Below are 26,429 nucleotides of genomic sequence, written 5' to 3'. Positions count from 1 at the left end.
TGTATGAGAGCAAAGGCAGACAGGTTTATTTTCTATTACACACAATCTACATCAACCTGTCTGGGTAGCTTATTTAAACAACCCAAACACCCGGAGCTCAGAATGGGAATGAGGCCTTGTAGTTCTGTATAGCTTAATGTAATACCCGGAGACATCCCAGATCGTGGTGACTTGATAATTTTAAAAAGTACTGGTAGTGTCCCTTGAAGGACTGGAGAAAAAAAAATGGAAATATTAAATTCTCTCAAATACTAGGGGCTCCCAAGAAAATAGGCCAAGCCCTTCATTTTGAGGCTTGCCCTCACAAAACTTATTTCTATAGGAGAGTTGATTCCAGGAAACCACTGGGGTTACTCACTCACGGCCCCTCTCTCTCTAAGCCCAATTCTGCAAGGAAAATTATTACCCTCCCCCTGATGAGGGACAGGACATCCAGGGGTGAATGTCTCCCTGGCAACGTGAGACATGACTCCCAGGGTTGAGTCTGGCCCTGGCACCGTGCGCCTTCTGGACTAAAAGAGGGAAAAGCAATGTAACAAAATAAGGTATCAGTGGCTAGGAGAGCTCAGAGTGGAGAGGCTATTCTGGAGGCTACTCTTCTGCAAGCTTCAGCTAGATAATGCTAATAGCTATGGTATGCCAACCCCCAACCAACACATTCCTGTTAACCCTAAAGAACACCCAGGACTCGGAGATCCTACAAAAGTTGCACGCATTAAGTTTACTTTCCTGAAACCTATAACTTCCAGAAGGTTCCTAGGCCAGATAAGTCCTGAAACCCAGATGGGCCAGGCTCTCCAGGAACATCAACCACTTCCGTCCCCCATCCCATACTGTCGACACCCCTTCCCAACATGAAAAAGTTAAAATGGGCATAGCCCAAATATCCCTAAAAAGTGGGAGAAGGATCCAAAGAGAAGGAGGAGTTAAGACAGAGAAGATACGATTTAACGAACGAGTACGGCTGCTGGGTCACCATAATGATACTTCTTTTGGCCTTTAGTGTTTTGGAGCAGCTAGAAGGACAAACCTGAAAATGTGGAATGGGAACCCATACCAGACTCTGAAATCTGTTCTGTAGCTCTTGTTAAAACGTACTTTGGAAATTATTGGTTTTTTCTTTTCTTGGATATATATTCTATTTCATAATTAAAAAAAACATAAAAAGGAAAAAACCAAAACCAAAGACATTTTCTTGGCCTGTGTCTTGGCCATGGATCTGAAGGAATCCAGTTATTAGACATACTCCCCACAGGGAAAGAACAGGAAGAATTCAGAAGCTGGAAGAGAGATCTCACCAAGATCAAAATGAATAAACCAAATTGTCCAGTGTCACATTCCTTACCCTGTTCATAGCTCCTCTGTAGTCCCAGATGCTTAGTAAAGTCTCGTTTATGTGCGTATAGCCTGGTCTCAGCTGCGCTGTGAGCCATAAAGGAAGCACTGTGGATTCTAGTTGGAAGGCAAGAGAACTGCTCTCCCAGCTGACATGATGCCGTCAGCAGGCGCGAGCAGGCAAAGGTGAGGAGGGCGAGGTCCCTGGCAGGAGGGGTGCATGTCAGAGGCCACGGTGAGCTCGCCAGCTCTGCCACCTGCCCCCTGTGGGGACACATCTTTTATTGCCATTCCTGAATTGTGCTGATTTTATTAAAGAAAGTGTCACTTCTGGGTAGCCTTAAGAATGTTTAGAAAATTGTTCAGTTAAAAGACATAACATCTGGAAAGACAAATGAGGCTGGGAAAGGGAAAACAACTTATGAGGACAAAAAAGCAAACAGAACTAATCAAGACAAATTTCAGGCTGTTTCACTCTCTCTCCTTGTCTATTTTTCAGACAGTGATACTTTATCAAAAGCATATGGATAGGGCTTAAGCGGGAGACAACTGGAAGTCAAAGCAAAATGCATTTTTTAAGTTTAAGGTAAAACAAAAGAAAAGAAAGTCTAATGCAATCACTTATTCAAAAGGGGAAAAAAATAAGAAAAAAATATAAAGAAAACCAAGTACAATTAAGTGCCATGTGGTAAACTGAATTACGGACCCAACAAAAGATGAATTCTTAACACAGGGTCCTGTGGATGTGAAAGCTTTCGCAAATAGTATCTCTGCAAAGGGTTAGGTCAGTCAGAGGGTAGATTCCTTTGCAAACAGGATCTTCAAAGATACTGTTTAGATACAGCCCACCTGAATCAGAGGGTCTTGACCCATAGCACTGGAGTCCTTTAGGAGCAGAAGAAATTCAGACACAGTCAAGGAAGCACAAGAGGAACCAGAGGTCAGTGGAAACCAGAAAGCAGACACCAGGAGGGTGAGGTTGCCTGGGGACCGAGCTGAGAGGCAAGTCAAGGACCAAGGGAGGGGCCAGCTAGCATCAGAAAGTGACAGGCTCTGGGGAGAAAGTGCGGCCTTGTGACACCTTGACTTTTTATTTCTGGTCTCTGCAACTGCGAGGCAATACATTTCAGTTGCTTAATTATGGGGTCTTTGTCATAGCAGCTTGGCAAATTAAGACATGGCAGTAGTCTTTTGTTTTAAAATAACAATATTTTAAGACCTTATTTACTTTAACTTTAGAGTAACTGCTCTCTGCAAACATAGCACACATCTAATTTCACAATCTGAAACCTGTCAGTCTAAACACGAAGGTGGCTGGACAGTGGCCCTGTCCTGCCCTCACCACGATGCAGATCACGTGAGAACATTCCCCAATCGCAGTCCTTTTATTCTCTCATGAACTGCTTCATATTTATTTTATCTTACAGTTTTGTACACATCTTTGTATATATCAGCGTGTATTTCCAGATAAATATTTTCTGGAAGAAGGTGGGGTTTAAATAAGCAAACAGAATTATTTTTCTTCACTCCATATGTTCTCTCTCTGAAACAACGTTTTCTCTTGGATAAAAACTACTTTTACCTTAGGTTGTTTGCAAAGGTAGCGACAGAGTTCTCCAATATACTGAAATACAGTCACATTGTACTTTGTGCAGTCATCCCAAAACTGGCTCGCTGAGAATTTCCTCTTTAACACACAAGTGGCACCTAAGAAAAAAAGGAAAAGACAGGGACTAAAGAAGAAATCTGAGGGCTGAATGAATATAAAATGATATTGCTCTGTCTAGAGCACTGGCGTCCGCCCTCAAGGTTGTACAATCCTGCATGGAGCACTTATATCAAGTTCATTGGAAAATACTGACTTATGTCGATGGGCATATATAAGGGCCTAGAAATCTCTTTCTTTTTTTTTTTTTTTTAATTTCTTCATTTTTTTTTAACATAACAACATACAAAGACGAACATTCTTACCAAATGATCATTCCATTCTTGGTATGTAATCAATACCTCACAATATCATCACATAGTTGTATATTCATCACCATGATGATTTCTTAGAACATTTGCATCAATTCAGAAAAAAAATTAAAAGAAGAAAGGAAAAAACTCATAATACCATACCCCTTAACCCTCCCTCTCATTGACTGCTAGTATTTCCATCTACCCAATATATTTTAGCCTTTGTTTCCCCTATTTTTATCTATACCTCTTACCACTCTCTTTCATTGGTCATTAGCATTTCAATCTACTAAATTTATTTTAACAGTTGTTCCTCCATTATTTATTTATTTTTAATCCATATGTTTTACTCTTCTGTCCATATCGTAGATAAAAGGAGCATCAGACACAAGGTTTTCACAATCACATAGTCACACTGCAAAAGCTATCCTAGAAATCTCTTAAAACATTCATGTTTTAAGTCTACATTTTGATTGTCAATACACATTTTGCAATAAATGGGATGAAAGTTGCACTCAAAATAAGCAGAAGGGTTACAGGAATTAGGGCATGACCACAGGACAATAATCAAGATAAGGGGAACCTTTCCTTACAGAGTCCAAGAATACTAGCTTTTCTTTGGATCTGAACTCATAGTGCATATTCTTTATTTTTAAAACCAAAAAGTCACCTCATAATATCTTTGAGGTCAAGACATAGCAGGGGCGCACCAATAAAAAAGTTCCTAAAAGACAATGACACCTTCATGTGACAATGGATGTTATATGAAAATGTTCCTAAGGAAATTTTCCCAACAATTCCTTCTATGCTTTTCTTTTTGCAAAGGGAATTTGTCTCTCCTTCCAGCTAGAGGTGAAGTCTAATTCCCCACGCATGGAGTCTTGTGTCTGGGTTGACCCTGCGACCTGCTTTGGCCAAAAGAATCTGAGGACGTGACTGCTTCCTAGCTGTGTATTTTCTGAGGCTACCCCTGGAAGTCACCCTGTTGCTTCCACACCCACCCCTTGGAATGCTCCAACCACCCAGTAAGGAACCTGGGGTGAGGCAGGGACAGAGAATCCGCCAAGGGAGAAGCCACTCGACAGCCAGCTTCGAGGTATGAGCCTCATGAAAAAGTCCACCTCCACCCACGCAGACAAGTGATACGGTCGCACGAGTGAGCACAGGGAGAGGACAGCAGAAGACCCGCCCACTCAGCTTGTAGAATTGTGAGAAATGGCAAATCACTATTTTAGATGGCTAAACTTTGGGGTTGTTGTTATTCAGCAACAGATTACTGACAATTGATTTTAAATCTAATTTTGTGGAAATGTACAATCCAAATAATTACCTGTTGTTACCTTTCGGGCCAATATGGTAAACTATTCTTACTAAGTTTCCTTCTACTTAATTTGATAAATAAAATGTTCATAGTTTCCATTTTGTCTTAGAGACACACACAATTCTTCTAACTCCTGTCAAACAATTTTTAAGAGTTTGATTATTGCGGTGAGTCAAAAAAGAACCTGAAACCAAGAACTTATGGTTATTATGTCCACTATCAATTTGTGATTTTCGTTCTTATAAATTACCAAAAATCCATGTCTGATTATCAATTAGCCTTACTTTTCATATATGCTTGCAAACACATATGCTTTCAAAGGCAAAGCAGTGGCTACTAACATCACATTAGCTGTCACTGATGTCAGCTCTGTTCCAGGCCTGGCTTTAAAAGCTCCATATACACAGGCTCCCCATTATCAGATTCAAACTACAGAGTAGGTATGGCTATTACTCCCTGCATATAGGTAAGAGAAATTATCTATAAAATATGACTTTTTTGACTAGAGGATGAAATTTCTAAGACAAAAATAATCTTAATTATTCATTATACCATTTGGATAGTGTTTACCAAAATTTCTATTTATCTTAAAGCATCTTAACACTTGTTTATGTAGAAAAAATCTAAAATTTAAAGCAGCCCTTGCAAAGTTCAGGCCTGAACGTTTAAAAAAGTTTTGCAATGTATCCATTAGAAAAAATGAATTTCTAAATTGCTATAGATGTAATTTACATGCCATGGTATAGAAAGGGCATTTTACTATTGGAATTTAACATTTCAGTATACTCTAAGTATCAGAGATTCTACCCGATTTTCAGAATAGATAAGAAGTTCCTTCACAATTGCAGACCCACTGTTTTGCTGGCTGGTTCGGGTAGACATATGATCATCTCTCTCTAATGCAACCGATGGGCTCGAGTTGCCCTGGCCAATGGGTCATCCACGCCTGACTGAGGTCACTCTGCTCTGCCACCTTCTCACCTTCTGCAGTGTGTGTAAGAACATTCTATTACTTGCTGCTTTTAATGCAAACTGCTTTTAATGTGATTTGGATATATGCCATCTTAAAAAAAACAACTAGGGATGATTACAATTCTGTAGTCAGATTATTTTGTTTTATTGCCTGAGGTAAGAGCAGTTTCAATACAAAACTGGTCTTGCTTTCTACTTTCAAGCAAAACCAAAGAGCTTAGCATCATCTGTTCTAAAGTTAAAAGCAATCATTTTGACAAGATTCTAAATGTGATTAGGTCCATACTGAATAAATTAATTGATTTAGTTTACATGGAATAAAATTATCAACTAATCTGCCAGGCAGATTCATCAAAAAGCTCTGTTACTCAAAATTGTAACTTCTTAGAAGCCTTAGAGCCTGAGGCTTAAAACTTAATTCTTTATAAAATTTCCAGACCATAATCAACATAAACATATCCTCTAGTGGAGAACACTGGAAGCATAATTGATATTCTGGTATCAATTAAACTGATATTCTGGTATTAAAGAACTAGGTCTGATCTTTAATAAAATCATGCAACAGTTGTGAATATGATGGATAAGTTTCTTGTTATGCTCAACTTTGACTCATTGTAGAGGAATGCTGAGTCTATCAGCAACTCTACCTGCATTGGACAACAGGGAACCTCTAGCCCCCAGCTTCTTTCCAGAGAATACCACCATCAAGAGACTGTGGATGAGAGCTGATTTTTATGGAAGAGCTTGTGAAACACACGAATTCACCCATTCCTCCAAGTTTCCCAAGCTCTCTCTTGGATCAAATCGGACCATCACAAAGCTCCTTTCATGGGCCTTTTTTATGTGATACATTTTAATGTGATGCCTATGGTTTCCCATGAAGAAAGCTGTAAGAAATAGCTGGATGGCATCTGTTTATTTATTTGAGGAATACAGCTGAGAGCATTGCTCTGTGTACATAAGAATGCCACCCATCAGCAATATTTCTCTTCCCCTAAAGAAATGTTGCTTCTTATATTCTGAGAACACTAATTAAACAAGAAAATTAGGTAAAGTCATGTAAAAATTAGGAAAAGTCATGTAAAAACTAGGAATGAAAGGAAAATAAGAAACCCACAAAGAAGTACACACAACCAGACACAGAAACATCAAACCACATGGCCAAATTTCTAGGGCACTGATCTTTCCACTGCAGGATCACACTGGGTATGCCATCAAATTGAATCTTTTCATAATATTATGTAATATAATATATGCATAATGATTCTGAATTCAACTGGTAAAGTTTCAAACTTTAATGAGCACATGTTATGATTACCAAACATTGTGAGAACTTATCAGACAGAAAATGAAACTTACCTAACTCAATACATCCACCAATTCCCAGGAGAGACCCTGAGCTGTGATACAGCGGAAGGGTTATATAAATGATGTCATCAGAGGTACAACCAAAAGCACACAATCCAACAGACCCCTTTAAAGTCTGCAGCTGAGTAATCACAGCTGCTTTTGGTAGGCCTGGAAGAAAAAATTTTAAAATTATATATATAATTTAGTCACACACTGGCCTAGAGGTTGCTGTGAAAATATTTCGTTGATGTGATTAGCATCTACCATCAGTTGACCTTAGGTATAAGGAGATTGCCTTCAATAATGTACATAGGACTCATCCAGTCAGCTGAAGGCCTTATAAGCAAAAAAAAAAAAAAAAAAAAAAAGGGGTCCCTGAGAAGAAATTCTGCCTTAACACTGCCACATAAACCAATGTCTGAATTTCCAGCCTGCCAAACCCTCTACAAATTAAAGCCTTGCCAACCCCCACAATCACATGAGCCAAATTCTTAAAATAGATTTGTTTTATTTATTTTAAGAAGAAGGAGAGTTCAAAGGAAACGGAGATTCGGACGGTGGTGGCAGGGACTCCCAGGCACGTCACTCTCCTCCTTCCATTCTCAGTAGGAGTGGGTGAACGTGCGGCTTCTCCATCCAAGGATAGAGGGCCTTTCACAGAGATGTGACACCAATCACACACCCAATCAAGTCCAAGGACCTGCCATTCTAACATCAGTAGAATTTGGCAGATTGAGCATACACACGAACCCTCAGGACCAAAAGAAAAAAATGGATTGGAGATGGCAACAACAACATTTTAGAAAGATAGATATGAGTGTGGCAATTACAGCAGTCTCAAGATGCTAAAACTCAAGGTGAAGCTTAAAAGAAATCTTATTTGACCCCTCAGAACTCCGGAAGGACCAGGCACCTCAGAGAGCAAGAGATAAATGTGGATGGAGCCAGGCTGAAAGTTCTGTTTAAGATCAATGAGAGTCCAGAGTCCTGGACTTCCTTCTCCACCTTGTTAGAATACTGGGTTTATCCCCTGGAGAAGGTGAACCTCCGGAAATACCAGGTAGAAGATAGGCTGAAAGAAATAGGAGAAATTCAAGGAGTCTAAATATTACTCCAGCTCCTGTCTAACTTGACAGCCAAAACAAGCAGATTCTTGTCTGAGGAAACTGAATAGGCCCCAAGAATAAGCTAAAAGGTCCTGACAGTCACGGACCCTCAAAGAAATGTCCCAGACAAAACAAAACACAACAACAAAAAAAAAACAACCAGTCAAGAAGCCAACTTATGTGCACAGAGCTTGTAGCAAGGATTTAGCTTGTTTGATTTAATTTTTGTTATCTGTACCCTTAAGCATGAACTGAAAGTAAAGGCTCAACAGAAAAAAGATAGAGACCAACATAAGCCAACAGATAAAAGGATGTTGGGAGAAAATAAAGGCAATGTAGAGGGAATAAATTTCAAGAAATATATAGTACTCTGATACAAGATAATAATGCAACAACAATACAAGAATAACATGCTGCAAAAAGAGGAACAGTCAGAGAACGCAAGGTTTGTAAGATGTGCTGGTTTGCAACGATTACGCACCCCAGAAAAGCCATGTTTTGATCCTGATCCAATCTTGTGGGGGCAGCTGTTTCTTTTAAATCCTGATTCAATATTGTGGAGTGGAAATGTTTTGATTAGATTATCTTCAAAGAGATGTGACAAGCCCAATTGTGGGTGTGACCTTTTGGTTAGATGGAAACAAATCAGGGTGGGTCTTGATTAGTTTACTGGAGTTCTTTAAAAGAGGAAACATTTTGGAGAAAGCTCAGAGCAGATGCAGACTCTTGGAGAACAGCTGCTTCAGAGCTGACAGAGACACAGATGTTTGTGGATGCCTGAAGTGCTGATAGAGAGAGCAGATGCCTTCGATAGGGGCACAGCCCAGCAGACATTGCCATGTGTCTTCCCAGGAGATGCTAAGCAAGCCAGAACCCAGAGATGTGTCCCGGCGGAGCTAACTAAAGGTTCACAGATGCTTAGAGAGGTAACCACTGGCATCAGAAGCTGGAAGCAACAGAACTGGGAACAACAACAAGCAGATGCCAGCCTCGTGCCTTCCCATATGACAGATATCAGCCTTTCTTGAGCCAAGCTCTCTTTTTCTGGATACCTTAGTTTAGACATTTTCTGGCATTGGAACTTTGAACTTGAAATGCAATAAATTCCCTTTATAAAAGCCATTCCATTTCTGGTATATTGCATTCCAGCAGCTTTAGCAAGCAAATACAAAAGATAAAATTCCCAAAAAGTAAATCAAAAGGTAAATGCTCCCAAAACTAGGAGTTCCAAAGATGAATGAATGAACAATGAATAAATGTAGTGGGAAAAGGGAAGAAGCAAAAAGAAGGGAAAGAGAAGGGAAGGTAGAAATTATTTTAAAAAATAGGAAAAAAGAGTTCTCAGAACTCTAAGACACAAGGTTTACACTAAAAAAGTCCCATCAGAATGGGTAAATAAGACTTGTGCTAGGACAAGTCATGTTATATAGTTCTGAAGATACATACAAATTCTAAAATTTGAAGAACAGGAAAGGAAACCAAGTTGCACATAAAGGATACAAAATTGAGAAGACAACAAACTTTTCAATACTGGAAGTCTGTTGATAATGGAGCAGTGCCTTCAAAACCCTGCTGTAGAATAATTTGACCAAGAATTTATACAAACTATCATTCATGAGCAAGGGTAGAAAAAAGGGCCATTTTCAGACATGTGAGGACTGAAATCTTAACTTCCATGACACTTACTGAAAGCAGTGCCCTGACAAAATGAAGAACAAACCAAGGAAATAAATTTAGGATTTATGGATTAGGGGATCAGGAAAAGGAAAGAGGAAAGAGAGTGAAGAGAACTCCTAATATGGTGGTGAAGAGTGAACTTGAGACAGTCAAAGGGAAACCAATCAAGACTGAAATAGTAGAGAGGGAGGCTTCAGTAAGGATGAAGCCAAGAAGATGGGCTCAACAAAATAGAAAATTGCCCTTTCAATTTCAAAAGAGGAGTTATCCTTCGTTAAAAGACTGAGTTTGAACCAATCAGTGATACACAGAAAGCTATGCAAGCAAGCATATAAAACCATTGCTTTGCAAATACTTTTCATTCTTTTTAAGCCTTAGAAAGAAGTTGATCATACCTGCTATTCCAGTGTGAAGAAAGGTGTACATAAAAGAAAACAAATATAATCTTATTTTATGGCATAACTCATCTAGGAACAGTGCTTCCTAATTTATGGCACTGTGAACCCTGATACTGATCAAATAAAAATTATGATTTAATAATATTAGGACTGTTCTCAAATGAGAAAATGTGTGCCATCAGAGAGAAAATGAGCTGAGGGAGAGGATGGGCAAGAAAGAAGGCAAAATCCTCTTCTTCATTATGAGAAATGAATAGATACTTAGATTTCTATTAAGTCTCTAGTGAGATACTCATTCTATTTAGAGATATGGAAGCAATTAGAAAAAGAAAGTGCTAAAAATACAAAATGTAGGTGCTCTGGGGAAGCAGGAACGGCTTAAAATTTCTAAAACTGTAAGAATTTTCAAACTTCTGCTTGCATAACTTTGACAGATGAATATCAAGCAAAACCCAGCAGTGCTTTTGTTTTGGTCTGTTGTTCAAAGGCATAGAAAACCCCAGCATTAACATGGAAGCACCAGCAGCTGTTGGTAGCCTGCCAGCCTGTCCCCTTGGGTGGAGACAGGTGGAGTGATGGACTCCGTTTTGAAGACTAGAGTCACTCCTGACTTTTCATGAGTTCATAACATAAAGACAAATTAGTCAAGCAAATGCCTTTGAACATTTTCAAACACATCATTTTCACAATTTTACTCTCTTTCAAAGTCTAAAGTCACCCTGAATTTATGCTGGCAAATTAATACATACCTCATTTTCCAGGGCATTTATTGAAACCATTCTGATCCTTAGTAAAAAAGTCTACTCTTCAGTCTAAAAGAGCTGTTAGGTACTCACAAAAAAAAAAGTTGAGGAAGAAAAAGTTTGTTCATTGGTAGTTTTGCTTAAAATAAACTGTGCACAGAAATCAGTAATAGAATATTTTTAATGTTTCTGAATCAAACCCTCAATCATCTTCAAAGTAACTTCAAAAGCCTACTTAGCCTAACATAAACACTATTCGATTTTTCCTAAGAGTCACTGAAGTTGTAAATTTCTTTTGTACTCTCAAGCAATTTCACTGTTCTTTGGTTGTTGATGTTGTTCATTTGTTCACCTGAAACAAAGCGAAGTTCTTGAAACTATTTTGCATCTTCTATCCAACCTGCAATGCCTTCAAGACTTCTTTGTGGAGTTTCCAGTAGCCCTATGAAAACTCAGAACCTGTACAGTTGCTTAACTTGCAGCCAGAATTTTGCTTAGGATTTAACTGTTACACAAGAATATAGAGAACTGGTTTAAAGTAAAATAACAGATTCTTAAATACAAAAGGATATTAGGAGCAATATTTAAACTAATCTCTTTATTTTCTCTATGAGAATTCCAAGGATCAGAGAAACTTATAATTTTGCCATTGTAGCTACTGAGCCTGGATTGGGGTTTTCAGATATCCCCATGCACTTCATACTACCAAATCATTAGGAATATCTTTCCAAATGAGATAATGCCCTTGTGAACATGGCTTACCAATTTAAAGTTAAAGCAATGAACTTTTCATCCAAGTTTTAAAGTTCTAGGATCCAAGAAACTTAGGTTTTTTCAGATTCAGGCTTTCTCAGACATTGGCTGACTGCGCATGGCATAAAGCTGTCTAGCCCTTAGGGAGGTGCTGATCATACCTGTAGTTCCAGAGGTAAAAATGTAAAGATGAACAGACTTGAGGTTCGAAGTAGTATGGTAGCTGCGCGGCACGGGCTCCTCAGATGCTGTGCTTAGTTTGTCTTTGAGTGAAATTACGCCTTGTGGAACAGAGTCTTTCATCCCCCAAACACTAAAATCTTCTGGCAGGTTCGGGAGGATTTCTTCTATTGTTCCAAGCAAATCTATACAACCAAAGGGTTAGAGACAAAGAAACAAAACATAAATCTCAAACCACTCAGTCTGCCTTTGTTTCTGTATGTTTTAAAATTAAAGGCCAGTTGGAAGAGAGAGAAAATGTAAATACAGTACTGATTTCCTTCTCACGTTGGATGAGTAATGTCACATTTTATGGATCGTTCCAACAGGACTAACTGCAAGGGAAATCTGGCTCTCATTTGATTGAATCAATGTGGACAAGCCAATTTAGATTGAATTTTGTGGACTCCATTATCCTGATTACATTTTTTTCTCACTTTAAAAATTAAACTCTAGGACAGTGTTGATGGTGGCTCAGTGGCAGAATTCTCGCCTGCCATGCCAGAGACCCGGGTTCAATTCCCAGTGCCTGCCCATGCATTAAAAAAAAAAATTAAAAATTAAACTCTAATCTTTACACCCTGCTTTGAACGTAAATTGAGAATACTGCACTAAGCGGTTTTCTTGAACTATAACTCAGTTTCTAGTTATTCCAAAAAGTCATCTGTCTGTTACTGTTTAATTCTGTTTTCATGCAATACATTTGGGAGAACTCCTTGAGGGCTATATAAATCGCAAGCTCATTGTGGTTTAGATACCCTTTCATTTGGCAACGAAATGGTGCCAAAGTCAAGTGAGGAGATGTGGAGCTACCCCTTTTCCTAGAGTAGGATAGATAAAGGTAAAGGCCTTTGAAGGTAAAATGAGAAAAAGAATGCCTTTCCTAAAAGATGCTGAGTTCCTTGTGCAGAAGAGGGTGTGACAATTGCAAGTATGAGCAGGCTGATGAGAGTTCACCATCAACAACGGTAGGCTCCAGGCCTGTGCAGAGCCAAAAGCTAAGCAGGAAAGAAGGCAGAGAAGTAGAAGAGCCTAAGAAACTGGCATCTTCAGGCCTGGAGGACCTGGCTGTCCTGACAGATCAAGGGCCTGGGTTGAATTTCAGATTTCAGAAAAGAAGAGGTATACCTCTTTCAGGAAGAATCTGCTTAAAGATAACAGGAGGGCAACTGCTGAGGTGAGATGATATTGAATTACTTCGGGGACTGAACCAGACCATCTCATTTTTGCCAGAAAAACATCATCTGCTCAGGAGAGTAATGGCAGAATAACCAAGAAAAAGTTAGGATTTAAGGGTTGATTACAGTTGCCAAAGCATATAGAAGGAAATACCTTAAATCTTCAAACTGTAATCCAACTGCTTGATCTCTGACAATGACCGTAAAGCCTTTATCTTGTGTCCTTGTGATTGTAAAAACCTCGTGGCTGACCCTCACTTATACCCATTGCATCTGGTTTTTCAGCTTTGGAGTCTTGTGATCACTAAGGACAGCTCCTAATGTTTATTAGTGAAGGGTCTTGGGTCAGCCCAGAACTAACCGACCCCAAGTCCAAAGTTATCTTGATAACCAAAACTGGATCTAACCAAAATGGGCCCACCTGACATGCACAGCAGCCTTAGACTTTAACCTATAAGTCATCTATACCTTATTATAATACTGGAAATCACATCCATCATCATATTAAGCCTGCCATTTTCTTACGCACATTCTGTGACTAAGCATGTGGTCAACCCATGCATGCCCAATAATCAGATCACCTCTAACTACATCATCTAGCACCACTGAGCTCATTATTCTAAAACCTGCCCATTTTTTAATACTATAAAATTGTCAGAATTACTGTAGTTTGGGAACATAGATTTTAGGCCGATAGGACATCTGATCTCCTGCTTCATGCCTAGCAATAAACTTCTTTTCTCTTTGAAACCCTGGTCTCTCAGGAATTGGTCACTGAGCCTATTGGGCACAGAATCCACTACTTTTGCCTGGTAACAATTTGGCAACCCAGATGCAACACTGCCCAAGGCTCTAAGGCCCCAGTAGAACAGATAACCACGTTTACTGAGCCTTCTGTGTCCACTGGACCATATTTAGTCTAGAGGCCCAGCAATTGGATTTTCCTCTGATCTGCAGGCATGCCAGACTTATAGGCGCCTTAAAAAGTTTCAAAGCTTCAAATGGAGAAACCATTTCCACCTCCAAGCCTGGCCATCTGACGGCGTGAGTGAGTCATCGGCGTAAAAGTGGATCAGGAGTCAATATGGCGGTCCAGTCTCCTAGACGGAGGTGTGAAGGCCTGGGTCTCCCTCACACAATGGGCATCTTCACCTTGACCTCTACTCCTTCCTGTGTTTTTGGGTGTCCTTCTGCACAGGGCTCAAGGTCCTGATCTGAGATGGAATATTGAGCATACTCCAAAAATAAGGAATCCAACAATTAACCAGCATTTAATGAAATTAAGTAGTCCTCTTTAACTGTTAAGTGGTGTTACCTAGGTAGAGAGAGTGCTTAATGCTTGTTTAATTGTAAATAAGTGCGTTACTTAAAGTGTTTAATGCCTATTTAACTGTTAATTGGTGTGTTCTATCTCATTATTAACAGGTGTATTACTTATATAGTGCTAAGTGTCTTTAAGTTCGTTAGTTGGTGTTTTTGTATGCATTTGTATGGGTCATGTATTCTCAACTGGCTACCGATCACAGAAATTCTTTAAAATGGGAACCTTTGAGCTGTATTGAAACGTTGGAAAGATTTTAGTTATGAACCTGTGAGAAAAAGGTTTATCACACCATCTGGCCTCAATATGATTTAGAATCAGGGAAGAAATGGCCTGAGAATGACTCTGTAATTGTTCTGCAAAAGGGCAGAAATGGGATAAGATAATATACATTCAATCCTTTATTGGTCCCTCTCAAAAGTATTTCTGTGTTTCTGCTTCTTGTAACTTTCTATTTTGAGTTCATGTACATCTTCAATGTATATTCTTATGCCTCCAGATGGAAATGGCAAATTAACAAAAAATTCTTGAAGCGCTCTCTCTTTGAATTGCTTAAAAACAAATAAGCGTGTATCTAGACATATACATTACTGCTCTTGAAATCCCAGAAGGAAAAAACTCTCTGGGAAACAGGGTTCAACGTCTTAGTTTTGTAATTACTGTAAACAAGCCTGGACCTCAGAAAGGAGAATGTCCTTAAGGCAGCATAAGTCTGCCAGAGGGCTGCCTCTGGAAAAGGCAAGAATTTTTCCAATTGACCAGTTCGCAGCCTCAAATGAAATAGACCTAACAACTGGAAATATTAAGAGAAGAGCATAGGAACTCTCAAATCCCAACACCCTCATCTAAAACTTTTAAGTCCTGATTCAACCATCCAGGCCTCACGCTTTCTGTCTTATCTGTCCTGGCCCGACCACCTAAAGCAGGTATGGGGAAAAGCTGGGTACAGAAACATGGGGGAGGTGGGGCTTAGAATTTTTTTCTTACTGGGTATGGAGATTAAAAATGGTAGGCATAGAAAAAATGCTGCCAAATAGGCCATGTTTGTTAAAATTATTTTTTTAAAGTAATAACTTTGCAATGGTCACATAGAAAACAAATCATAAAAATATAAGTAGCCTTGGGACAGGAGTTACTGAATAAGAGCTAAATTTTCAGTAAGTTAAATGAAAGGTCCTTGAGAATTACTGAAAATTTTTCCAGGATGTAGGCTTGATACACAGTAAACAATTGCAGTATGATTTCCAGAACTTGACAGCCAATGTATTTTTAAGGCTGTTTGTAATTTTAGGATATTATAAAAACAAAGATTTTTTAATGCTCTGTGCTGGTTTGAAACTGTTGTGAATCCCAGAAAAGCCATGTTTTTAAACCCTGATTCAGTATTGCTGGGTGGGATCTTTTAATTAAGTTGTTTCCATGGAGATATGACCCACCCAATTGTAGGTGGGACTTATTTTTTAAAAAATATTTTTATTGATGAAACAACATACAAACATTCTTGACATGCAAACATTCCATACATGGTCACAATAAAAGGCTCACAATATCATCACACAGTTGTGTATTCATCACCATGTTCAATTTTTTGAACATTTGCATCATCCAAAAAAAGAAACAAAAAAGAAAAAATTCATACATACCATACCCCTTACCCCGCCCTCTCATTGGCCACCAGTATTTCATCTACCCAATTTATTTTAACCTTTGTTTCCCTTATTATTTGTTTGTTTTTAACCATATTTTTTACTCATCTGTCCATACTCTAGATAAAAAGAGCATTAGACTCAAGGTTTTCACAACCACGTGAAAAAGCTATATTGTAAAAGCTATAGCATTATACAATCATCTTCAAGAAACAAAGCTACTGGAACACAGCTCTACAGTTTCAGGTACTTCTCTTCAGCCACTCCAATACACCATAAACTGTAAAGGGGATATCTATTTAATGTGTAAGAATAATGTGCTGGTTTGAAATGATGTATGTACCCTAGAAAAGTCATGTTTTAATCCTAATCCCATTTTGTAAAGGCATCCATTTCTTCTAATCCCTATTCAGTATTATATGTTTGAAACTGTAATTAGATCATCTCTCTGGAGATGAGATTTAATTAGAGTGGTTGTTAAACTGGATTAGGTAGAGGTGTGTTTCCACCCATTTGGGTGCATCTTGATTAGTTTCTGGGGTCCTATAAAAGAAGAAACATTTTGGAGAATGAAGGAGATTCGGAGAGAGCAGAGAATGCTGCAGCACCACAAAGCAGAGAGTCTACCAGCCAGCAACTTTTGGAGATGACGAAGGAAAACACCTCCCAGGGAGTTTCATGAAATAGGAAGCCAGGAGAGAAAGCTAGCAGATGACTCCGTGTTCGCCATGTGCCCTTCCAGCTGAGAGAGAAGTCCTGACTATGTTCACCATGTGCCTTCTCATTTGAGAGAGAAACTCTGAACTTCATTGGCCTTCTTGAGCCAAGGCATCTTTCCTTGGATGCCTTAGATTGGATATTTCTATAGACTTGCTTTAACTGGGACATTGTCTCGGCCTTAGGATTGTAAACTAGCAATTTATTAAATTTCCCTTTTAAAAAGCCATTCCCTTCCTGATATATTGCACTCCAGCAGCTAGTAAACTAGAACAAATAACCTCCAGGATAACCTCTTGACTCTGTTTGGAATTCCTTAACCACAACACTTAATTTAGTCTCATCTCTTTCTTTCCCCTTTTAGTCAAGAGATTTTCTCAATCTCTTGATGTTGGGTCCCATCTCATCCCAGGACTTCAGTCCCACATTGCCAGGGAGGTTTACACCCTTGGGAGTCATGTCCCATGTAGAGGGGGAAGGCAGAGTTCACTTGCTGTGTTGGCTGAGAGAGAGAGAGAGGCCATATGTGAGCATTAAAAGAGGTTTTCTGGGGGGTAACTCTTAGGCCCTATCCTTTGCAGGAATAAATTTCATAGTGACAAATCTCAAGATCAGGGGCTTGGCCTATTGATTTGGCTGTTCCCAATGCTTGCGAGAATATCAGAAATTCCCCAAATGGGAAGTTGAATATTGCCCCCTTCCTCCCCATTTCCCCAAGGGGACTTTGCAAATACTTCTTTATTCGCTGTCCACATCACTCTGGGATTTATCAGGGCATCACACTCACCTGGACAAACCAAGATCTTACGCCCTATTCCAGATTCCATGTACTTATGGTGTTAATTAAACTGACCATACAAGGTAATGCACTATCCAAAATATAAATCGTGCACCACATAAACATCTCTCCCTTTAGTCTCACACAGAAGTTGAAGTTTTAAAGCATGGACGATATCATCCTTTATCCAGTCTTCTGATATACCTTAGTCCTATCCAGATCAGCTTCATTCACATTTCTACTTGATGTCTGATCCCCTTTTCAACTTTTTAAACAGCCCCTGTATGGGGTACTGCTGACCTTCACAGCTTCAGAGTTCTAACTCTGAGTCTCAGGTGTCACATAAGCGTAGGCAGGGCCTTTTGATTGGATGTTTTCCATGGAGGTGTGTCTCCACCCATCCAAGGTGGGGTTGCTTAGTGGAACCATTTAAGAGGGAACCATTTTGGAAAAAGTTTTAGAGCCAAAAGAGCCCACACAGCCAGAGACCTCTGGAGTTGTAGGAAGAAAATGTCCCCTGGGGAAGCCATTTGAAGAAGCTGGTGGAGAAAGCTAGCAGACATCACCATGTGCCTTCCCAGCTGACAGAGGTGTCTAGAAGCCAAAGACGACAGCAGACACCAGCCACATGCCCCCCCAGTTGACAGGGTGCTCTGGACAGCATCAGCCTTTCTTGAGTGAAGGTGGCCTCTTGTTGGTGCCTTAATTAGGGCAATTTCACAGTCTTAGAACTATAAATTTGCAACTTCATACATTCCCTCTTTAAAAGCCATTCCATTTCTGGTATATTGCATTTCACCAGTTTAACAAACTGAAACAACTCCAAAAGAAGGAATCTTATGATGAATTTTTGAATTGAACAAACGCAATTTTATTCTGCTTAGCCCTGTCTTCCCTAAATTTATACAAGCTTATTGATAAAAATAAGCTAGTATTGTAAGTTCATTCTCAAAATTCCTCTTAAAAATAACTTAATTAGAGGGGTTGCATAAACTGAGCAATGTATCTGATAATAATGACCCATATTAAATGATAAAATGAGAATATGATGATCATTCAAATATATCCTATTTAAAAAATCAGTTAAGTTTAGTAAGACATATAACCTTGATTAGCCGAATCTCAAAAAATGGGCTTTTTTCTTACTTTGCCATTTGTTACCTCAGTATGTGGAAGAATTTGAATTTGTAGTGGCTTTGTTAATGTCAACAGCACATTTTTGTTAGTGGATGCTGTCGTGAATACAGAAGGCATAATTCTTTGCTTCAAATAATTTATATTCTAGTTAGAATATACTTGTACTAGGAAATAGTATGATACAGTAATAATAAAGGAAAAAAATGCTGGAAGAATTTTTAAAAAGCAGATAGATAAAGAGTGACCGAAGAAAACCTCATGAAAGAGATGACACTTGTAATACTCTTAAATAAGAAAGCAGAATTTGAGTGAGTAGAGCTCTGAACTACTTTTTTCAAGGAACCATAACTTAATTTTGTGAACCAACATACTCTTGGTGTTATTTGAGATTTTCCTGGATATAAATCCCTTAATTATTGAAAAGCTAATTATATTTCAAACGTGAGCTCTTCTGACATTTGAAAATGGTGCTGGATTGGACTGAGAGATTACAGATATATTGTAATCATCTGTGTGTTATGAGTATAAAGTATAGAAATGCTTGACTATGTTCCAAACCCAAGCATAAATTACTTCCTTCTTCCATTATTCTATAGTTTCTCTATCTCTTGCCTTCATAAATACTATTGTTGGAAGCAAGCACGCATGAAAGAGCCAGAACCTGGACAGAGCCAAGGGAAGCTAAGAGAAGAAATCTAGGGTTTGCCCCAAGACAATTTAAGAGAGGATTCACAGCCCTGCCCCCAGAAATGCTAAGAAAAGTCCTGCAGGACACAGAGAGAAAGCCCTGGAAATCTGATGCTGAAAACAACAGAGCTGGGACCAAGGACCAGCCTTTCCAGCTGACAGAGGTGTCCCAGATGCTGGCAGCCTTTCTGCTGAGTCATTATCTTTCTCTGGATGCCTTAGTTTGGACATTTTTATGACCTTAGAACTTGAACTTGTAACTCAATAAATCCCTATAGTAAAAGTTGATCGATTTCTGGTATATTGCATTTTGGAAGCTTTTAGCAAAACAAAAACAACCTAATCAAAGGCCCCACTGAACAAAAGGTCTGCTCCCACCAAAATGAATTAAAAAAACATAGGTGTGGGTCCATGCTTAGCATCAACTGGAGCATTTTCATCTCAAGGAGGAAAGGATTAAGACCCACCTTGAATTGGATGCATCACATCTCCATGGAAACAACTTAACCAAATGGTCCCACTCAACAGTAAGCCTGCCTGCAAAAGATTGGATTAAAAGAACATGGCTTTTTGGGGATACATAACAGTTTCAAACCAGCACATTCCATCCTCTGGACTCTAAAAAGACACGTTTTTTTTTTCCATAGATAAAATACATTCATTCCATCACAATATCAGAAATGACTTAAACCATTTCAGTAACAACACAAATACAGTACTAAATCAAAAACAGTACAAAGACTCATCAAAATCGGTGGCAGGCTAGGCCTGTCCTAAAGCAAAATTATCCTCTGGCTGTGGACCTGTGACACTTGGAAGAAGTTATCTGCTGGTAGTGTAGAAAGGGGGGACATTCACAGGATAAACATTTCCAATGCCATAAAAAGAAACTGGAAGGAAAACAGACATCACCAGACCCAAACAGTTCTGAAAGCCAGCACGGCACACGCCAATAGATTTTTCTTTTTAATTTTACATGGGCAGGCACCAGGAAATGAACCAAGTCTCCACCATGGCAGGTGAGAACTCTGCCACTGAGCCATGACTGCCCACTCTCCATTAGATTTTAAGGTCTGAGAATCATTAATAGAGTTACGTTTCATCCTCGGGACTTGAGAAAGTGGCAGTGCATAAGCAGCTGTCCTGCTCTCTCCATACACCGTGGTGAGAGTTTTAACATTTGGGAGCATTAGAGAGACCACAATATTCTTGGCACCACCCTGCTCAAGCATCTGGGTGGCACCCGGACTCTCTGCCATCTTGAGGGCACACACTCAACTCCTTTAGAACAGTGGGGTGGTGGCTAGGCTCTCCCCAACCTCTGGGGAATGTACTCTACCCTCCCTAAGGCCTGGGGAACTGAAACACTTCCTGAACATCAAGGTGCAAAGCCTGCCCTCTGCCTCTAGATAAACTCACCCTCTCCACATGCATGGGTAGATTTGCTCTCCTGGCCCAAGATTGCTTGGTTCCAAGCCTCAGCTTCCATGGTTCTGCCTTGGAAGTCATTTTTCCTTCAATCTATCCCTTTTCCATCCCTTTAAGTCCCAGACTGGCAGTGGTTGCATTCATATAGATCTCACGATGAATCTGTTGGTTTGGTGTATAGCATACAGGGGTCACAACCATCAGACAATAAGACTTTCCACAAATTCTTTCTGGATAACTCCAGTTCCTGTTCTGGTTTGTCCTGTAATAGCTGACTGGTTCCATCTTTGGTTAAATCCTCATATGGGGATTATTCTCTGGGGTCTCACTTTCTGAAAGCCCAGAATTCTCCAGACATCAATGTCTGGTTTCTTTGTGCCCAAGAATTCAGTTCTCAACTTATCCCTTTCCTGTCACATTTCACTATAAGCTATATGGAGAGCCAGGCTGCATTTTCCACATTTAGTTTGGAAATTTCCTCAGCCAGATATCCCAGTTCATCACTTTCAAATTCTCCCTTACATTCAGTACTAGGACTCAGTTTTGCCAAATTCTCTGCCACATAAAACAAAGGTCCCCATTATTCCAATTTGTAATGATATATTTATCATTTCTGTCTAAGGTTTCATTGTAAGAACCTGCAGTGCCCAGATTTCTACCAACAGTCTCTTTAAAACATTCTAGACCGTCTTTGATAGAGAATTTTATCAGAGAATTCTTTGAGAATTCTCACAATTTTTCCAGAAACTTCCCTTAATCCATTTATAAAGCTGTTTCAGTGTTTCTGGTGTTTGCAAATCACAGCACCCCACTTCTCTGGTACCAAAATCTGTTTTGGTTTGCTAAAGCTGTCAGAATGCAATACACCAGAAACAAATTAGCTTTTACAAAGGGGATTTATTAAGTAATTTACAGTTCTAAGACCAAGAAAATTACTGAAGTAAGGTATCAACAAGATGATACTTTGACCCTGAAAAAGTGCCAGTGGCGCTGGGACACATCTATCCCCTGGGAAGGCACACGGCTGGATTCTGGTAGTCCCTGCTCCCAGAAGCATTCAGCTTTGGATTCCAGTAGCTTTTACTCTGTTGTCCTGCAGGTCTTCTCTTAGCAACTCTAGGGACTTTGTCTCTCTAAGTGTCTGTGGGTCTTCTCTGGCCTTTTCTGGGGAAAACTCTGGATTTCATCTCTTAGCTTAGCAACTGCTGGGGTGTGTTCCTTCTCCAAGCATCTATGTTTGAGCTTTTTTTCAAAATACTTCCCACCTAAAGGACTCCAGCAAGCAGATTAAGACTCACCTTCAATGGTTGGGGTCACATCTCATTGGAAACACGGTAATGTGACATCACCCATTCAAATGGGTCTTAATTTGCTTACTGGACTCCTTTAAGGGAGAGACATTGTGGAGAAGGTTTGGAGCCAAAAGAAGCTGAGAGAGAAAGAAAATGCCTACAGAGACCTTTTTCGAGAAAAGGACAAGCAAACATCACCATGTGCCCTCCCATGTGACAGAGGAATCCTGATGTAAGCAGCCTTTCCTCTGAGAAGGTATTCTCTTTTGGGTGCCTTAATTTGAACATTTTCATGGCCTTAGAATTGTAACTTGCAATCTAATAAATCCCTTTTGTAAAAGCCAATCCATTTCTTATATAGTGCAGTCCAGCAGCTTTAGCAAATTGAAGGAATATATTTATTATTTTCCATACTAACATTTTCTTATTAAAGCGAATTTTGTCTGTATCTGGCTATAAGTCCTAAATGGACATGGAAAATTACGGAGGGTTTATAAAAGTGAGTTCTGTCTGTCATAGTCAGTGTCAACCAAAAATTAATAAGCCTGTTTATAATATTTTTTAAAAAAGAACTTTTTTGTCAAACTGTGTATTCATACAAATCTAAAGTTTAATTTATTCTCTGTTAAAATAATGTGAATTGCTAGTCTGATCTTAATGAAAAGTTATAAAAGTTTTTCTTAGTCATCCAAATACTTTGTGTGGAAGACAAATATTTTTTTTATCAGAATAATACTTTTGTTAATGCTTATATTGACTTATCCTTTATTTCAGAACGCAAGTCGTCTTTAAAAGGAAAATTTTAAAAGGAGGTTATGGAGTTTGGGGTAATGATGGCTACATTGAGAAAAGGATTTGTTCTTTCACTTTGTAAAAGTGAAGTACCAAAATAATTTAACATGTTACATAGGAGGTTGTTTAGAAAGTATTACAGTAGTAAAGGGAATTTTCTATCCTTTTGTTAGCTAAATTCGTATGGGTGAAATGTTATTCATATATTAGAGATTGTATAAAATTCCTAAAAACTTGGCAATATTTTTGCTATCCATGTTATATCATGATACTGATCTCCTAGACACTGGTATGATGTTGGTAGTCCTGGTTTTAGTTATTTTTAGAAAAAAGCTACATCACAGAGATAGCCAAATTTGTCATTTGCACTACTTTGCTCTAACGTTTCTATAAAAATATATGTGGTCAGCTACAGGTCAGAGCTTCATCCCCAACAAGGAGAAACTTTAATAAAAGAGGCAGGATAAATATATAAATTATGGTTTACCTATTTTGTTATTTTGTTAAGCTGCTGGAATGCAATATACCAGAAATGGAGGGGCTTTTTAAAAGGGAATTTAATAAGTTACAAGTTTACAACTCTGTCTATAAAAATGTCCAAACTAAGGCATCCATGGAACATACTTTAATTCAAGAAATGCCAATGGGTCTGGAATACCTTTGTCAGGTGGGAAGGCAGGTGGCTGGTATCTGCTTGTCCCTTGCTCCTGAACTCCACTGCTTTCAGCCACAGTGCCTGTTGGGGTAACTACTTTGCTTCCCCAAGGCTGGCTTCCATCTCTTGGTTTCCCTTGGCTCTCTCCAGGTTCTGGTTTGCTTAACATCTCATGGAAAGGCACTTGGTGATGTCTGCTGGTCTCCAGGCATCTACAAGCATCTGTGTCTCTGTTCTGAGTTCTCTCTAAAATGTTTCCTCTTTTAAAGGACTCCAGTAGTTTACCCACCTTGAATGGGTAGAGTCACACCTCCATCTAATCAAAAGGTCACACCCCCAATTGGACGAGACACAGCTCCATGGAGATAACCTATCAAAAGTGTCCACCTACAATACTGAATCAGAATTAAAAGAAACAGCTATCCCCTCACAAGATTTTATCAGGATTAAAACTTGGCTTTTCTGAAGTACATACTATTTTCAAACCGGCACATGTGTTAATCAACATAATTCTGGAAAATGTGTAAAGATGAAATACAACAACCCCCTGCTATAGTTTGTGTTCACCCCAATATAAAACAACTGTCAAATACTTTTATTTCTGAAAGTAGTTTTTTCCTAAAAGATAAGGGCTTCTAAATGCTCTATTAATTATGCTAAAAATCTACATTAACTTTCTTGGGTATTGTGCCAGTTTGAAAATATTATGTACCCCAGAAAAGCCATATTTTAATCTTGATTCGGTTTTGTGGGTGTGACCTTTGATTAGATGGAGATGTGACTCCACCCATTTCAGGTGGGTCTTGATTAGTTTACTGGAATCTTTTAAAAGAGAAAACATTTTGGAGAGAGTGAGAAACAACAGAGCTGGCAGAAATTTCAGAGCAGAGCTGACAGAGACGCTGACACTTGGGAAACAGAGACACAGACACAGATGTGTTAGGAGATGCTTGGAGCCCAGCAGATGTCACCATGAGATGTTAAGCAAGCCAGAACCTGGAGAGAGCCAAGGGAAGACAAGAGATTAAAGCCAGCCCCAGAGAAGCAAAGTGAGAACCCCCACAAGAACAGAGACTGAAAGCAAGAGAGCCCAGGAGCAAGGCACCTGCAGATGCCAGCCACAGGACTTCCCAGCTGACAGAGGTGTTCCTGACCCACTGGCCTTCTTTGAATTAAGGTATCTTTCCCTGGATGCCTTAGTTTGGACATTTTCATAGGCTTAGAAGTATAAACTTGCAATGTATTAAATTCCCCTTTTTAAATGCAGTTCCAGTTTTGGTATATTGCATTCCAGCAGCTTGCAAACTATCACAGGCTTCCTGAAGAACACCCCATTGGATTTTTCAAATTAATACACTTTTCAATATAGGATATTAATTTTAAGGTCTAAGGAACTTAGATCCTTACATCTAAGACCTAAAAAGAACTTAACCAAGCAACTGTCTCCAGATTTGTAGGTGGTTCATTAATCTACATTTTTTTAATGCTAAAGAGAGACATACAATGTAAAGTTTTCCAAAAGACCTACTATTATCAGATAAAAGGGGCTACAATCCTCTCAATCTGTATGTGTAAGAACATTGCTATGGATCAATGATCTTCCAGCATGATGGTATTTTAATTTTTCAAAACTGATTAACTTATAATCAGAGATGAATTTAGGCCTGGAGAGTAATTTCAACTCTTCATAACTATATCTGCAATATTATAACTGCACCCAGTATAAGCACATTACCCAAACACTGCATGATAGTTCTCCCATACAGCCACCCACCCTCTATTCATTCAGATGGGAAGTATCTTCTGAGCATTCGCTCTGTGCAGGAGGGTAATCAGGAGGGAAAAGAGGTGCAGGATAGATACAGAGAGATGGATAAGAAGGACACCCTGGAGGTGGGTGGTGAGGAAACCAGCTTGACAGGAATGTAAAGTTTCTGTTGGCTATCAGTGAGAGAGGCAAGGATGGGAAATCAGGAATTGAGTCAATAAATTCAGTTTTGGAGCTTGGGATAATGACGGCTCCACTGAGAACAGGCAGATGAGCAAGGGAAATAATAGTAAGTCGATTTTCTTTTCAGTTTCAGACAGTAGGTATTTGAGAGAGTAGGCATTCAGTTGGCCTGACACCTAGAGGATAGGACAGGACTGAAGATGTCCTTGTACCACCCCAGGGAATGATAAGGGAAGAGCTATATGTCAGGTTCTATGCAAAGCATTTTTACACGTAATTTGTCTCATACTTCTTGTAAAAATCCTGGGGTGAATTTATGTGTTCTTAAAAAAAAGCATACAAGGAGTTAATTCTTTATACCAAAGCTATGAGCTGATGAACAGTAGAGTTAATATTCTAATCCAAGTCTAATTTATTCTAAAACCTACACATTACAATGTAAAAGAAATGAATGACAAAAAATCATGTTAGTAAATGTAAAATTACCCTGGTCAGAGCCTTTCTATCTAAAGAAATTATATTTTTCTAAGTTTTTAAAATACAATTTAGTAAATAAACACAAGATACAGTCTGCTTAAAATATGTATGCAGAATAAGGCATTAATCATTTTCCTGGCAACATGACTCAGTATCTGGTTATCTCAAAAAGCCATCTGTCAGTGACTGTTTCGTCCTACTATAACACAATTCATTTTGGAAAAAAACATGATTTACTTCCTCAAAATCTATAACCCAAATTGATCACAAAGAAGTAGCAAGGGATATATGTCAATAGAACTAGGCAGTTCACAAATAAAACTTGCAAGAAAATTGGAAACACAGAAAAGATAAAGGCATTGATATGTCTGGTGGGAATATTTGGGACTTTACAATTTTTTTTCAATCCTTATTTCCGTAACAAATCCACATAAAGAAAATGTAAGAGTCCAGATAAAATATCTGGTTCCACTGAGTATACCCAGCATATGTTTACAGATTACTTTGACAAGAAAGAAAAGTGAAAAACCACAAGGA

General features: G+C 39.0%; 1 protein-coding gene across 1 annotated transcript in view; it reads right to left on the bottom strand.

Annotated features, from left to right (window-relative positions):
• SLC27A6 (solute carrier family 27 member 6) overlaps positions 1-26,429 on the bottom strand; it is a 69,222-nt gene that overhangs the window by 32,104 nt on the left and 10,689 nt on the right. Inside the window, exons 2-4 of the mRNA XM_077138320.1 lie at positions 11,776-11,979; positions 6,947-7,105; positions 2,918-3,042 (exon numbers count right to left, since the gene is read on the bottom strand). Of these exons, the coding sequence (XP_076994435.1) occupies positions 2,918-3,042; positions 6,947-7,105; positions 11,776-11,979 (488 nt within the window). The remainder of the gene's footprint in view (positions 1-2,917; positions 3,043-6,946; positions 7,106-11,775; positions 11,980-26,429) is intronic.

Source organism: Tamandua tetradactyla, chromosome 20 (assembly GCF_023851605.1).
Source record: "Tamandua tetradactyla isolate mTamTet1 chromosome 20, mTamTet1.pri, whole genome shotgun sequence".
Classification (NCBI taxonomy): domain Eukaryota; kingdom Metazoa; phylum Chordata; class Mammalia; order Pilosa; family Myrmecophagidae; genus Tamandua; species Tamandua tetradactyla.
Note: the sequence above shows the minus strand (reverse complement) of the source record. Positions and strands in the feature narration are given on the sequence as shown.